General features: G+C 35.6%; 1 protein-coding gene and 1 non-coding gene across 2 annotated transcripts; one reads left to right on the top strand and one right to left on the bottom strand.

Moving 5' to 3' along the window:
- Positions 1-8,842: 8,842 nt before the first annotated feature.
- LOC104248052 (probable serine/threonine-protein kinase At1g54610) lies at positions 8,843-16,490 on the top strand. Its single transcript, XM_009804239.2, has 8 exons — positions 8,843-10,100; positions 10,393-10,677; positions 10,798-11,115; positions 11,946-12,173; positions 13,629-13,729; positions 14,065-14,179; positions 15,084-15,551; positions 16,086-16,490. The coding sequence occupies exons 1-8, from the start codon at positions 9,687-9,689 to the stop codon at positions 16,299-16,301; spliced, it is 2,145 nt and encodes a 714-aa protein (XP_009802541.1). The 5' UTR covers positions 8,843-9,686; the 3' UTR covers positions 16,302-16,490.
- On the bottom strand, positions 12,542-12,622 carry TRNAL-AAG (transfer RNA leucine (anticodon AAG)). Its single transcript has one exon. It is a non-coding gene; the product is annotated as a tRNA-Leu (tRNA).
- Positions 16,491-16,665: the final 175 nt, after the last annotated feature.

Here is a 16,665-nt window from a genome sequence, read left to right as displayed (position 1 = left end):
AAGTAGTTTTTGAAGTTTTCTACTCACAAAACTTCAAATTATTTTCAAGTAAAATGCATGTCCAAATACAATTTTAACTTTCAAAAATCATTTTTCATCTCATCTTTAAAAACTCATTTTTTTCAAATTTCAATCAAATTTATGTCCAAACGCTAGCTTAAGGTAAAATTGTGTTCATAGGTTTAATATACTTTCGGACTCTATGCATAGTGAGAGTTTGATTAAGTATTAACTACAGTTATATGAAAAAGTCTCACACGACTTATTCATATTCATTATTTAATTAATCACTTTCGATGATGATTAGTATCATAATTATGAGCTAAAAGATTTTATTTCCGCCAGAATCACTGTATACCTTTTTTAATGCAACAAGCTCTTGTTCATGCATAATTATGATTAATGGATATTCTCCTCTTATATTAATTTAAAAACACCCCATCCAAATAATTAGAACTCCCAATAAAACATAAAAGTCAAAGAAGCTTCTTAGAAATATGAATCCTTAAATTCAATAGATAAGATTAGTACTTAATTATGTGCTTTAGAAGTGTTAAGTGCCAGATTTAAAACAGCTTAATTTTTCATAAATAATTTAAATGATCACTTGGACTATTATTATTAATTCCTATTATTGGCTAAGAGAGTGATTGTGATCAAATGACCACATTAGAATTTTATTTATATTATTTATTCAAACAAGCTACTTTTCATGTATGAATATTAATTATTGGAGATTCTTTAATTGTATTCCTTAAAATATTTCGTGTCAAAAAAAAAATCCCAATGAATTTTCAAAGTTAGGTTTTCTTAATCTTAAAATTGTATGATAGAATTGATTAAATTACCTATTTTTTTTACATTATTAATCAGAAATAAGAGAACCCAACTGAACAATTTGAAATTGTGATACTACTACTGTACAATTTAAATTGTTACTTCTTTTTTAGTGTTCACTATAAGCTATTTTTGCATGGACCGCCTGGAATTACTTATTTTCTTTAAATTTGGTTTTAGAAAATGCACGTCTCAAACTTAAGCTATTATTCAATTATAAATATTATTTAATGATTTTCTACTCCTATAAGTTTCAAAAGTCAAAGAAACTTCTTTTTCCACTGCCACCTAACCTGTCTAAAGAATAACATCAAGAAAACCGAACAAGAGTAGGACCAAGTCTTCAATACAAGAATTATATCAATAGAACCCATAAACAGAGACTAGCATATGAGGTCTAAAAAATATCATAGCTGCCATCTCAAATTTTAAATGAAAATATATATTATTTTACTGCAACATTTGCCAAGTAAAGGAAAAAGAAACGAGATTAGAATTACTCACAATTTGGCTATAATTTATTTATTTTTTCAGAAAAAACTTGAAAATATTGTTTCAAGTTTTGAAATTTTCTATTCATAGAACTTCAACTTCTTTTCAAGAAGTGGTTAGATTAAATTTATGTCCAAACGCTAACTTAGTAGTTACAATTTCACATTGATTGGTGGAATCGAAAATTCATACAAGGAAAAGAAAAAAAATCATACCGGGATTGAACTATGACCTCAATTAATTTAAGAATCATCTTTATCAGTATATTAGAATCTTCGGTCACAAGAATGCAATAATTTTTGTAAGATTCTTTTTTCTCTATATACATACTACTCCCTAAGTTTCAATTTAGATAACACACTTTCCTTATTAGTCCGTTCCAAAAAGAATAATATTTTTCTATAATTAGGAATAATTTAATTTTAAACTCTTCATTTTATCCATTTTATCCTTACTGAGAAGCTTTTATAACCACACAAATGTTATGACCTCATACAGCTTTTACCCCTTAAGCTTTTAAGAGCAACAACAACAACAACAGTAAAATCCCACTAGTGAGGTCCGAGGAGGGTTGTGTGTATGCAGACCTTACCCCTACCCGAAGGAGTAGAGAGGCTGTTTCCGAAAGACCCTCGGCTCAAGAAATTTAAGAGCACAAATTTTAAAAGTATTTTTTTTTCTTCTTAAATTTTGTGCCTAGTCAAACTAGCTCATCTAAATTGAAACAGAGGGAGTATAATATTTTTGTGAAGGAGATTCAAGAGTGAGTCTAATATTATCTGTAACAGCCCAGCCCGATAATGTCCGCTCTGGACCTAGGCCCTCACAGATTTAAAATGCGTCAATAGGATCTAAGGCTGGTTAACTTATATCCCCACTATTCCTCTTATGTTTTGTTGACATGAGACTCTGTGTAAAGTCAGACGTGTTACAACTTCAGGCCTACTTGTACTATTCAAGAGTAAAATGTCATTTCTTTTAAAAAAACTCTCACTGTTATAAAATAAAGACTGTAAAGTAAAGACAACTATAGAGAGAAACTGATATATTATTCGAATTCAAACTGATGTACATAATGAACTGAAATCTCTTCTATTTATAGAAGAAAGGAAGCTGCTGTGTAAGCTGCTACTATACCAGATATGGATAATCTTCTACTGAGAGCAATGTTTATCCATAACGGAGTACTGAAAGGATAAGCTTATTATACCCGATATGGATAATCTTCTACCGGGGGTAATGTTTATCCATAACTGGGTACTGAAAGGATAAGCTTATTATACCCGGTATGGATAATCTTCTACCGGGGGTAATGTTTATCCATAACTGGGTACTGAAAGGATAAGCTTATTATACCCGGTATGGATAATCTTCTACCGGGGATAATATTTATCCATAACTGGGTACTGAAAGGATAAGCTTATTATACCCGGTATGGATAATCTTCTACCGGGGGTAATGTTTATCCATAACCGGGTATCGAAGTGATAAGCTTCTTCAGGAAGCTTATTTCCAATAGAGTACTTAAATAGATAAACATATTTACGGTGGAGTCCCATATGGATAAGCTTCTTCACGAAGCTTATTTACAACGGAGTACTAAATGAACATCCATAATATAATATATTTATAACATTCCCCCTTGGATGTTCATTAAAAGATAATGTGCCTCATTAAAACCTTACTAGGAAAAACCACGTGGAAAAAATCTCAGTGAAGAAAAAAGAGTACACATATTTAGTAAGACGCATTGCTAGGTGCCTCATTAAAAACCTTATAAGGAAAACCCCATGGGAAAAAACCTTAGTAAGGGAAAAAGAGTGCATCGCGTATTTTACTCCCCCTGATGAAAACCTTGTTTCAAATATTTGAGTCTCCGCATTCCAATCTTGTATACCATCTTCTCAAAAGTTGAAGTTGGCAAAGATTTAGTGAATAAATCTGCTGGATTATCACTTGAACGGATTTGTTGCACATCAATGTCACCACTTTTCTGAAGATCGTGTGTGTAGAATAATTTTGGTGAAATGTGCTTCGTTCTATCTCCTTTTATAAATCCTCCCTTCAATTGGGCTATGCATGCAGCATTGTCTTCGTATAAAATTGTGGGTCTTTTCTCACATTCCAAACCACATTTTTCTCGAATAAAATGAATTATTGATCTCAACCATACGCATTCCCTACTTGCTTCATGAATAGCTATTATCTCAGCGTGATTTGAAGAAGTAGCAACAATAGATTGCTTTGTGGAGCGCCATGATATGATAGTACCTCCATATGTAAATACGTAGCCGGTTTGAGATCGAGCTTTATGGGGATCAGATAAATAACCTGCATCTGCATAACCAACAAGGTCTGCACTATCTTTGTTAGCATAAAACAAACCCATATCAAGAGTTCCCTTTAAATATCGCAATATATGCTTAATCCCGTTCCAATGTCTCCGTGTAGGAGAAGAACTATATCTTGCTAGTAAATTAACAGAAAATGCTATGTCAGGCCTTGTAGCATTAGCAAGATACATTAGTGCACCAATTGCACTGAGATAGGGTACTTCGGGACCAAGGAGTTCCTCGTCCTCTTCTGGAGGTCGGAACAAATCCTTATTCACTTCAAGTGATCGAACAACCATTGGTGTACTCAATGGGTGCGCTTTGTCCATGTAAAAGCGTTTTAAGACCCTTTCTGTATAGGCAGATTGATGGATAAAGATCCCGTCTGCTAAATGTTCAATTTGCAGACCAAGACAAAGTTTTGTCTTTCCAAGATCTTTCATCTCAAATTCTTTCTTAAGATATTCAATTGCCTTTTGGAGCTCTTCTGGAGTTCCAACAAGATTTATGTCATCAACATAAACAGCAAGTATAACAAATTCTGATGCCATTTTCTTTATAAAAATACATGGACAAATAACATCATTTATGTAACCTTCTTTCAGCAAATATTCACTAAGGCGATTATACCACATGCGCCCAGATTGCTTTAAACCGTACAAAGATCTTTGTAATCTGATTGAATACATTTCCTGAGATTTTGCTTCAGGCATTTTAAATCCTTCAGGGATTTTCATATAAATTTCATTATCAAGTGAACCGTACAGATAAGTTGTAACTACATCCATTAGATGTATTTCAAGCTTTTCATGTAGTGCTAAACTGATGAGATATCAAAATGTTATGGCATCCATAACAGGTGGATATGTTTCATCAAAATCGACTCCAGGTCGTTGTGAGAATCCTTGTGCAACAAGGCGAGCTTTGTATCTTTCAACTTCATTTTTATCATTCCTTTTTCGCACAAAAACCCATTTATGACCAACTGGTTTTATACCAGCAGGTGTTTGGACTACTGGTCCAAAGACCTCTCTTTTAGCAAGTGACTTCAATTCCGATTGAATTGCCTCTTGCCATTTTGGCCAATCAGATCTTTGTCGACATTCTTCGACAGATCGAGGTTCAAGATCCTCACTATCTTGCATAATATTAAGTGCAACATTATATGCAAAAATATTATCCACCACTATTTCAAATCGATTTAAATTAATCCCATCACCGTTCGAACTTATTAAAAGTTCCTCACTCACATGAGCTTCAGGTTCATTGATTTCTTCAGGAATCTCAGAACTAATCAGCTTTTAGGTCTCTTCAGGAGATCCCTTCATAGTATTGTTTTGATCATTTGTCGATTTTCTTTTTCGAGGATTTCGATCCTTAGAACCCAAAGGCCTACCACGCTTCAGGCGTGCTTTAGGTTCACTAGCTCTCATGCTAGTAGATGGTCCTACTGGGACATCAATTCGGATAGGCACATTCTCTGCTGGGATATGTGACTTAGTTATCCTTTTCAAATCAGTAAATGCGTCTGGCATTTGATTTGCTATATTCTGTAAATGGATGATCTTCTGGACCTCCTGATTACATATAGGGGTACGGGGATCAAAGTGAGATAATGATGAAACTTTCCACACAATTTCTCTTTTGATTTCCTTTTTCTCTCCCCCTAATTGTGGGAAATTTGTTTCATCAAACCGACAATCTGCAAATCGAGCAGTAAATAAATCTCCTGTCAATGGTTCAAGATAGCGAATAATAGAGGGTGATTCAAACCCAACATATATTCCTATCCTTCTCTGTGGTCCCATCTTACTACGTTGTGGTGGTGCTACTGGCACATATACAGCACATCCGAAAATTCGTAGATGGGCAATATTTGGTTCATGACCAAAAACTAATTGTGACGGAGAATATTTATTATAATGTGTCGGTCTGAGACGGATAAGTGATGCTGCATGCAAGATAGCATGACCCCAAACAGTAGTGGGCAATTTTGTTTTCATACGTAATGGTCTTGCTATCAATTGCAGGCGTTTAATGAATGACTCTGCAAGGCCATTTTGAGTATGAACATAAGCTACAGGATGTTCAACTTTTATCCCAACGGATAGACAATAATCATCAAAAGCTTGAGATGAGAATTCTCCAGCATTATCAAGGCGAATAGCCTTTATAGGATAATCTGGGAATTGTGCCCTTAATCGAATTATTTGGGCTAATAGCTTTGCAAACGCCAGGTTGCGAGATGATAGTAGGCACACATGAGACCATCTTGAAGATGCATCTATTAGGACCATAAAATATCTAAACAACCCACTTGGTGGGTGAATAGGTCCACATATATCCCCATGTATACGCTCTAAAAAGGCAGGGGATTCAATACCAACCTTCATTGGTGATGGTCTAGTGATCATTTTTCCTTGATAACAAGCATCACAAGAAAATTCGTCATTTGTAAGAATCTTCAAGTTCTTTAATGGATGCCCACTCGAATTTTCAGTAATTCGTCTCATCATTATTGATCCGGGATGGCCCAAACGGCCATGCCAAAGCACAAAAGTATTTGAATCCGTAAACTTCTGGTTTACGATAGAGTGTGCTTCAATTGTACTAATTTTTGAATAGTATAAGCCAGAAGATAAAGTTGGTAACTTTTCTACAATGCATTTCTGGCCAGAAATATTCTTTGTAATACAAAGATATTCCCTGTTCATTTCATCTATTGTCTCAACATGATACCCATTTCGGCGGATATCTATAAAACTCAACAAGTTTCTTCGGGACTTGGAGGAGAACAATGCATTGTCTATAATAAGTTTTGTTCCCTTAGACAGAAATATTATGGCTCTTCCGGAGCCTTCAATCAAACTTATATTACCAGAAATTGTTGAAACATTTGCTTTTTCCTTATGCAAATAAGAAAAGTATTTCTGATCGTTGAATATGGCATGAGTTGTTCCACTATCAATAACACAAATATCTTCATGATTTGTCTTTGATCCAAACATAATTTGAGGATTATCCATATTCTTCAAAATAACATAAATAAAATATATTATAGTAAACATCATTATCAAAGCATAACTTTTATTTATGTACAACAATTACATAACCATACTATCTATTACAAACAACAAAAATTAAAATATTTACATTTCTACAGATTCACTACCGATTACATGACTTGTTTCTCCTTCTGGGAGTGCAAAGTAATCAGCTACATCCAAATGCATGAAGTCTAAATTATCTTCAGAAATAAAATTTGCTTCAACATTTTTCTCTGTCTTCTTCAGGGAGGCTTGATAAAGCTCAACCAGGTGCTTTGGCGTACGACAGGTACGTGACCAGTGCCCTTTTCCTCCACATTTATAACATGCATTTTCTGCATTTGGCGCTTGCACCGCTTCATGCTTTTGTTCCTTCCTTTTCCACTGCTGGTGGTGAGGAGGCTTCTTTGGTGCATTATTATTACCATGATTGGGGTTTCTTCCCCGACCACGGCCATGACCACGACTGGGGCCACGACCTCTTCCACGTTTAGCTTGGTGGAAGTTCGTCTCATTCACTTCAGGGAATGGACAAGAACCAATAGGTCGGCTTTCATGATTTTTCATTAATAGCCCATTATGTTGCTCTGCTATAAGAAGATGTGAGATAAGTTCAGAATACTTTTTAAATCCCATCTCTCGATATTGCTGCTGCAGGAGCATATTCGAGGCATGAAAAGTGGTGAAAGTTTTCTCCAACATATCATGATCAGTAATATTATCACCACATAATTTCAATTGGGAAATAATTCTGAACATAGCAGAATTATACTCACTGATAGATTTAAAATCTTGTAGCCTTAGATGAGTCCAATCATAACGTGCCTGTGGAAGAACGACCATCTTCAGGTGGTCATATCTATCTTTCAAATTATTCCACAGTATGACTGGATCTTTAATAGTGAGATATTCCATTTTCAGGCCCTCATCAAGGTGATGGCGTAGGAATATCATTGCTTTGGCACGGTCTTGGTTTGATGCCTGATTTTTGTCTTTGATGGTGTCTGCCAGACCCATCGCATCAAGATGAATTTCAGCATCAAGCACCCAAGACATGTAGCTTTTGCCCGATATATCCAGGGCTACAAATTCAAGTTTAGAAAGATTTGACATTATTTAGGAAAAGAAAGTTCTTACCTCTAATACTTTCAAAGTATTTGCTCGAGATGTCAGAGTCTCGTGCTGATAACGTGTTATAAAATAAAGACTGTAAATTAAAGACAACTATAGAGAGAAACTGATATATTATTCGAATTCAAACTGATGTACATAATGAATTGAAATCTCTTCTATTTATAGAAGAAAGGAATCTGCTGTGTAAGCTGCTACTATACCAGATATGAATAATCTTCTACTGAGAGCAATGTTTATCCATAACGGAGTACTGAAAGGATAAGCTTATTATACTCGATATGGATAATCTTCTACCGGGGGTAATGTTTATCCATAACTGGGTACGGAAAGGATAAGCTTATTATACCCGGTATGGATAATCTTCTACTGGGGGTAATGTTTATCCATAACCGGGTACCGAAGTGATAAACTTCTTCAGGAAGCTTATTTCCAATAGAGTACTAAATAGATAAACATATTTACGGTGGAGTCCCATATGAATAAGCTTCTTCAGGAAGCTTATTTATAACGGAGTACTAAATGAACATCCATAATATAATATATTTATAACACTCACCTCTTATTATCAATTTATTCCACGTATTATTTCTAAAATTTAATGCTTTTACTTTTCTCTCTCCAACATACAACACAACATTATATAACTCAGTGTTTCCAACTGCCACTGTTTAATGTTTTTATAGTACAGTAAAAAATAACAAGTCCATATAACCCAAAAAAAGAAAAACGAAAAAAGAAAAAAGAAAAAGAAAAAGAAAAAGAAAAAGAAAACGGAGCGGTCGTAGCATTCCAAATTGTACACCAAATACTGCTCTTCAGTCAGTCTCTTCCCTTCAAAGCCTTCAACTAGAAAAAAAAGAGTGTCTTTTGACCACAACAAGTGTTACAGTTATAGAAAGAGAAAAGTTCTGTGCTTTTGCCGGCCCCTCTTTCTCTCTCCCTATCTATCTGTTTCTTGATTTTTTTATATAATTTTAAAATTCTGTTGTTTTTATTCTTATCTTCAGCTTATTTTCACATAATAAGCGTGTTGAACAGTCAACTGCAGCCTAGCAGCTTTAATTTCTTTTAAAAAGCAAAGACCATATTTTGATGGTTTTCTCAGAAGCTACCCATAGAAATTGTGAAGATCAAAGCCGTCTGATCAGCTGTTGAGGGTTTTTTGGGTTTATCATTCTTTTGGTTCTGTACAAGGTATTATAGGATCTTGATTATCATAATTGAATTGTTAGAAAAGTTGGGTTTATAATTATTGAATTGTGTAGAAAGTTGGAGCTTTTATGGTTCTTTAGTTACTACATCAAGTATTTATCAAGATTGGGTTCTTGGTATTTGATAGTTCTTTTATGGAGTTGTAGTTTGTGCAAAAAGTTGGAGTCTTTTGGTGTTGTAGACTAGTAGCTGATCAAGAATTTATAAGGATTGGGTTTAAGGATATTTGATAGTTTTATATGGAGTTGTAGTTTGTACAAAAAGTTGGAGTTTTTTGGTATTGTAGTTACTGATCAGGAATTTATAAAGATTGGGTTTAAGGGTATTTGATAGTTTTTTTATGGAGTTGTAGTTTGTGCAAAAAGTTGTAGATTGGTGTTGTAGTTGCTGATGAAAGATTTTTAAGGATTGGGTTTGTGAGTATTTGATATTTTTTATGGAGTTGTAGTTTTTGCAAGTTTTGGATGGGAATTTGGAATTGTATTTGAGTAGCTGTTCTACTGATTGAGATTTCTTGAGCTTTGGTTCTATGGTTCTTGGGGAAAGATCGAATTTTGCAAAGCCTAGTCTCTGGCGTTGGTAATTTGCAACTGCAGAGGAAGGTTTTTCGTGGGGTTTCCATTGGTTGATTATGGGTTGTGTTTGTGGAAAACCTTCCCTGGCTGCCAAAGATAGGCGGGATGTACAAAAGAAGAGAGATTTTACAAAAGGGGCAAACGTGGCATCACGCGCGCCACGAGCTATTTCTTCAAAGAGAGAGGAGAGTTTCAGGGTGAAAGACATGTTGGAAAATGGTGATGTGAAGCTTGGTTTAATAGATAGGAAGAATAATGGATCAAGAAGGGTGAGGGATGATCATTACGAGCAGATAAAGGAAAAGCTTGGACTCATTGTGAACGGTGGTCCTGGATATGGAGTTGTCCCAAAAGCGTTGGAAGGGGAATTGGTTACTGTCGGATGGCCTTCTTGGCTTGCTGCAGTTGCCGGTGAAGCTATTAATGGATGGCTTCCTCGTAAGGCCGATACATTCGAGAAATTAGACAAGGTACAATTCTCTAGACATTCTTTATGACTGTTTAATTTGTCAATTAGATTGGATGGAAACCAAAATCGTGTTTGATTGGCCTTAATTATTAGACAATCGTAATATCTAATAGAATACACATACTAACTACAATGTTTTGATTTAAATGGTTTAAATTACATTTATTTGTAATGCCTATGGCAATATTTCCCTTCCTTTTCTATTTCCTTTAACATAGTTTCTTTTCCAATGTGTTTAAAAGTTGTTGTTTGAGTTTTTTGGTTTATTGTGTGACAGCTTCTTGTTCTTGCAGATTGGCCAAGGGACATATAGTAGCGTATACAAAGCTCGTGACCTAGTTAATGATAAAGTTGTTGCACTGAAAAGAGTGAGGTTTGATAATATGGATCCTGAAAGTGTCAAATTTATGGCAAGAGAGATAGTAATTTTGCGTAGGCTTGATCATCCGAATATTATCAAATTGGAAGGCTTGGTTACATCAAGATCATCTTGCAGTTTGTACCTTGTCTTTGAGTACATGGAACATGATCTTACTGGACTGGCATCTGTTCCTGATATCAAATTTACAGAACCACAGGTGTTTTTCCAGGGATCCTTGATTATTCTTTAATCCGTAATTTCATACGAATGAATTAGCTATCTCAGCTTTTCAGTCGATCTAGAAAACTAGTTTCTGACTTTATTTTGTCTTTCATAGATGAAATGTTATATGCAGCAGCTTCTTAGTGGACTTGATCATTGCCATAGTCGGGGTGTTTTGCATCGGGACATCAAAGGTTCAAATCTTCTAATTGACAATCACGGCATCTTGAAAATTGCAGATTTTGGCTTAGCAACCTTCTTTGATCATAAGCAAAGTGTTCCATTGACAAGCCGTGTTGTGACTCTTTGGTATCGACCACCCGAGCTCTTACTTGGAGCAAGTCATTATGGAGTCGCTGTAGATTTATGGAGTAGTGGTTGCATACTTGGAGAATTATATGCCGGCAAGCCCATCATGCCTGGTAGAACAGAGGTATATACTAAAGTACTAATATATTTTCTTTTTCTTATTTTTACTTGTGCATGATACTCGCTATACCTTCTTGTTTATGCCTCCATTTTGGAAATGTTACTGCAATTTGGAAAGTAAATAACTAGGTATTTTAAATGAAGTAGGTGGGGGCCACAAGCGGGAGGCAAGACTGATCTCAGTACTAAACTTTAGGTCATACCTGGTTTGTCTATCGTGCCTAGTGAACTTGTGATTTTCCTATTATATTAAAAAGGTTTAAATTGACCTTTGCGGAGTTACTGACTTGTTATTTAGCTCTAATGACGTTTCTTTTTTTAAAAGCAAAAATGGATCCAAATAGAAGAGTTTAGGGGTACAGAAAATGAAAAGGTTGTAATTCGGATTTGAGCGCCACTTCCTAAAATAATACCTGTATATAACAACTCATAACCTATTATTAGATTGGCCAGTATGATTGAGTCTTCTATTTCATTTTATATTTCTCTTCTCTGTTTTCATGTTGCCAAAAAGGGGCTGTAAGAGTCACAGTATGTGTTAGCATCTTTAAGGTTGTTCCTCACTGTGTATTAAATTTTCTTGTGTTTGGTGATTGGTAGTGGGGCTTCAAGAGAGCTTTTGAAGCTGCAATTTTGACATTTCTGTATGTGTAAAACCTAAATTTCATGACGTATTTTGCACTTTTTGGTTCTTAAATGCTCTTTTTCGTCCACTGGAAATGTCTCATTTCTTTCTTAAGTGACTTATGCCTGATTAATTTACCTGTGTGTTTCTGCTGCGTATGGACCTTATTTTTTTGGATCTTAGATGCATGAATTGCTTCCTCCTTTTAGGTAGAGCAGCTGCATAAAATTTTTAAGCTTTGTGGTTCACCATCTGAGGATTACTGGAAAAAAGAAAAATTACATCATTCAACAGCATTTAAGCCAATACATCCTTACAGACGGCGTATTGGAGAAACCTTTAAGGATCTTCCTTCATCTGCCGTGAGGTTATTGGACACATTACTTTCTATAGATCCTGAACTTAGGGGAACAGCTGGCGGTGCTCTTGAGAGCGAGGTATTTTCTTTCTTCCTCCCTGATTTTTCTTTGTCCGTCTGTTTATACCATCAATCGTAGTTTGGTGATCTGTAGTCTAGTCTGTCAACAATATTCTATCAAAAGTGAAGACTGAATCTTGCATGCTTATTGTCAAATGACATGCAGGTTTTTGTCCTAATTGTTAGAAATATCAAAGGGAAAGATTGAGGCCAATTTGTTTCTAGGAGTATGAATGTGATTTTTCTGTGATATCTATTCTATAAAGCACAATATAATATTCGTGATGATGAGTTGCTTTCAAAAAATTATGTGACTGTTTACCAGCATTGAACCCTTGACCTAGTAGTCTGGAGAGAACTCCTCAACCACCATGAAAACACGATATTTGTTGAGAGTGGGATTTGAACCCATGCCCTTTCGGACCAGAACCTTAATCTGGCGCCTTAGACCAACTCGGCCATCTCAACTTGTGCATGTTGCTTTCAAAATTGTAATACTCCATAAGACTCATTTTATGTGAAATGTTAGACGGGACACGGAGTTTAAGAAATAAAGAAACACTTTTGACCTACTAGCTAAACATATGCAAATTAATTATTGAGAGTTGGTAATAGTTCCAAGTGTCCCTTCATCTTTCTCTGTCATGGTAAAAGATCAGCTTTTATATCAAATGGAGTTTCCAACCAGTCTGGTTAGTAAGGTTACAATAATAGGGATAGCATGATTAAATGTTTCCAAAATAGAAAAATGTCAATTTTTTGTGACAGACTAAAAAGGAGTGTCACGTAAAATGGGGCGCGTGGAGTAAATAATACATATAGATAAAAAATAATAAATTTGGATTTAAGCAACGATCGACCTTACTTAAGAGTATTTATGAGCATCTTTCCACTGATTACTAAGTCCCAGCTAAGAGAAACATGTGCAGTTAGAACCCTTTTTTTCTCCTTCTGCAATTACTTGTTGTCTGTTGCTCCATGATCCATGTCAATTAGCTTACTGATGGCTATCTACTTCAGTCACTATCTCTTTCTTCTCACCTTTTTTCTTTTATAGTTGATTTCTACGATAATGGTTATGTGTGCTTATATATTTTGGCATATTGGTTCATACTAGCAAGTTTGGTGGAGTGGTGGATATCTTTAGTTAATAGAATGTTTCAATCTTTATGTGTTGGATAACCTTTAATACTTTCAAATCTACACAAGAAGTATCCTTCGTAGTAAACTTTGTGAGGTTATGTCGTAAAACTGAAATTTACCTATAAAAAAGAACTGAAATTTGAAATGTAGTAGTGATATAGCTCCTGGTAGCTGGAGGCATATTGTTTCATTTTAAGTGATGCTCAGCTATAATTGTTTCATTTTGTCCGTCGAAGTCATTCAATGCATTTCTTCAAGGTGCATTGCATTAATTGTGGCGTAATAAAGTTGTTCAAACATTTTCCTGATTAACAAAGTTGTCCTTATACAGTTCTTCATCACAAAGCCATTGCCTTGTGATCCTTCAAGTTTGCCGAAGTACCCTCCCAGTAAGGAAATTGATGCAAAACTGCGGGAAGAGGAAGCTCGAAGGTAAATAGTTTTAAGATACCTTTCCTGTTGAGGAACTAGAACTGTGTTTGTATTGCATAATTTTGGTCTATATATCATTGTGTGAGAAAATGTTTCATTTCTATCGAGAAATTCATCGTTGTTTTGAAAATCTTTAGATGTCTGCAACAGTCGTATTGTGTAGTGGCACTTCCTTAGTTGGTTTCATAGCTTGCTTGCACTGAGAAACTTTAGTTTGTTTATCCAATTACGTTATTTCTTAGAGATTTAACATTTGTATTACACAACATTTTCCTTTTTTAAGTATCAAAGGATATGTAATAAATTATAATAGTTGTCTGAATTGTTTTCTGCAGGCAAGGAGCTGCAGGAGTGAAGAGCCAAGTTGGTGATGGGCATACAAGAGGATTGAAAGAAGTTCGCGTTGTCCCAGCACCTGATGCTAATGCCGAGTTGGCTAGGTCAATGCAGGTATTGAAGTATGGTTTAATTGTTTGGTATTCAACTTGATACATGTTTACTTAATGCAAGATGTTAAAGACCAAAGGAAGCCAGATAATCACAATTCTTCAATATATCATCTCGTTTTCTTGAAGCGAGGGTCTTTCGGAAACAGCCTCTCTACCCTCCCCGGGAACTCACTGGGTGGTTGTTGTTGTATCATCTTGTTAGAGGTTAGTTAAATGGTAATGGGCTTGCAGTGAATTAGGAAGTTTTGAGATAAAATCTCATTCCTCTGAACACCTGAAAGCCAAGCTTATAAATCACCATTGTAATTTGGAGCGGAACAAATATTGAGGATTCATACAACCGACTCCAATTTATGTGGATTAGAGCCATGGTAATTGTTGTGGAAGATGAAATGCATAAAAAATGAAACTGTTATTTTGTTCTACTAGTTTTATTCTACCAAAAGTTTGGAAATATCTAACTTGTGGCAGTTGTTTCAGACTCTACTAAGTTTTCTTCTGGTGGGAAAATGGTGTCATTAATATGAAATGAATTTGGATATTACCTTCACCGGTACTTTAGCAATGCATTTTTTGAACACTTCTTTAAACTTTTTCCCACCTTTATGTATTAAGCATCTTTTTCCCACCTGTCTATCTTGTTTTCATTGCTTCAAAGAAATATTTACCATTTGGAATCTTTTGAGTAGGTTAGGTATAGCTCATGTAAACAAACTTAAAAATGAATGAATAAGATCCCCATTCACTAATATTCTGAAGGCATTTGACATGTGATGACTCTTTTGCATTAAAGCTTAACCTTCTCTTCAGCCATACTTGTGTGCAAGTATGATTATACTTGAGTTGTCAATCTATATGATTCAGACACTGTTTGGTTGTCAAGTAATACTCGTACCTTGAAACAGAGGAGGCAGAGCAGTTCAAATCCTAAGAGCCAATCTGAGCAGTTCAATCGCCACAAGGGAGCTGCTTCTGGTTTTCCAAACAATCCTCATAGACCATCACAACCAAGCAAAGAAACAGGCAGAGATCACTTGGAGAATCTTTCAGAGAGATTCTCTCATTCAGGACCTCTAGCTCCAGGATTTGGGTGGGTAAAATCTGGGAAGAAATATGATCATGATATTTCTGTTGGTTCCAATAGACCCGACTTATCAAAGTTATCCAGTTTAGTAGCATCTAGGTCAGTTGTGGCCTGTGATACTCGAGATCGATTTGCTGTTTCACATCTGGAATCTGCCCATCAAATAGAAAGGCCAGTACGCTTGCTTGATGAACACCCAAGGAAGCAGGATCAGAAGCGTCATATGCAAAACCCTGCTGGTTCTCGTCAATTTGACAATGGAAGGGCCAGCGTCAAAGAATCAAATCTGGTAAGTCTTATAAGCATCATAACTTGTTAAAAAAGGAGGTCGTAAAAACTTTAATGACCTTAAAGGACTTGAATTCTGAGTGCGTAGGCAGGAATTAAGATAATCTTTTATCGCCATATTTTGTTACAAAGTGATTTAGAAGGTGCTGAAACTTCACATCCCTCACTTATAGTTACACTTAAATGTTCGTCGATGAAATTAAATATGTTTGCGTCCACAAATCCCTTTACATTGTGATAGTTATCAATTATAAAGTTGTTTCGTTCACTTGGATTCGTATTCTTGAGCGGAGGGTCTATCGGAAACAGCCCCTCTACCCCCTGAGGTAGGGGTAAAGTCTGCATACACACTACGCTCCCAAAACCCAGTGGGATTATACTGGGTGGTTGTTGTTGTTGCCACTTGGATCCGTCATCTGATGCAACAACCATGCAGTCAGTAAATAGCATTTTGGTTTCTTTCTTGTAGTGTGAATTGAATTCTAGTATGAATGTATGATGGGATTCTTATCTAGATCTTTTTTATTTTATGAAGCATGGACATGGTCACAAGGCAAACCAAATCCATTTTTCTGGTCCACTACTTGTTCAACCGAATAAAGTGGATCAAATGCTGAAAGAGCACGATCGTCGTATCCAGGAAGCTGCACGACGAGCAAGGCTCGAGAAGGCAAGAGCAGGTAAAGGTCAAGCTCAAGGAATGCAGAGAACAAACAATTCTATTTATGTCACTAGTGTGGGATTGCGGTAGACTTGGAAAAATTATATATAGTTCGTTGTACAGTTCTTCTGGAAATAATTGTTATTAATAGGAAAAATTAATCAAGAAGAATATAGACGATAAATTTATGTGGTCTGCTAGAGTAGGTAAAATTGTTTATGTACACAATTTTTTTTAACGGTCATTGCCTCAATTAAATCAACCCAAAGTTATTCTTCAGTGGTAGGAAATTTATAAATCATTATTAAGGATCATTAATTTACCAAACCAACATTCTGGAAATGTACAAGTATTATGCAAGTTAAATTAGCAAACATGAAGCACCAGTGGTCTAGTGGTAGAATTGTACCCTGCCACGGTATACAGGCCCGGGTTCGATCCAGGCTGGTGCATA

Source organism: Nicotiana sylvestris, chromosome 7, assembly GCF_000393655.2.
Source record: "Nicotiana sylvestris chromosome 7, ASM39365v2, whole genome shotgun sequence".
In the NCBI taxonomy this organism is placed as follows: Eukaryota; Viridiplantae; Streptophyta; class Magnoliopsida; order Solanales; family Solanaceae; genus Nicotiana; species Nicotiana sylvestris.
This window is presented reverse-complemented; position numbering and strand designations above follow the sequence as displayed.

Excerpts from the sequence above, each read along its gene's own strand:
- LOC104248052 (XM_009804239.2), top strand. The coding sequence starts at position 9,687 with ATGGGTTGTGTTTGTGGAAAACCTTCCCTGGCTGCCAAAGATAGGCGG. Across the intron at positions 10,678-10,797 it reads TCAAATTTACAGAACCACAG|ATGAAATGTTATATGCAGCA; the intron begins GTGTTTTTCCAG and ends TGTCTTTCATAG. Across the intron at positions 14,180-15,083 it reads AGTTGGCTAGGTCAATGCAG|AGGAGGCAGAGCAGTTCAAA; the intron begins GTATTGAAGTAT and ends ACCTTGAAACAG.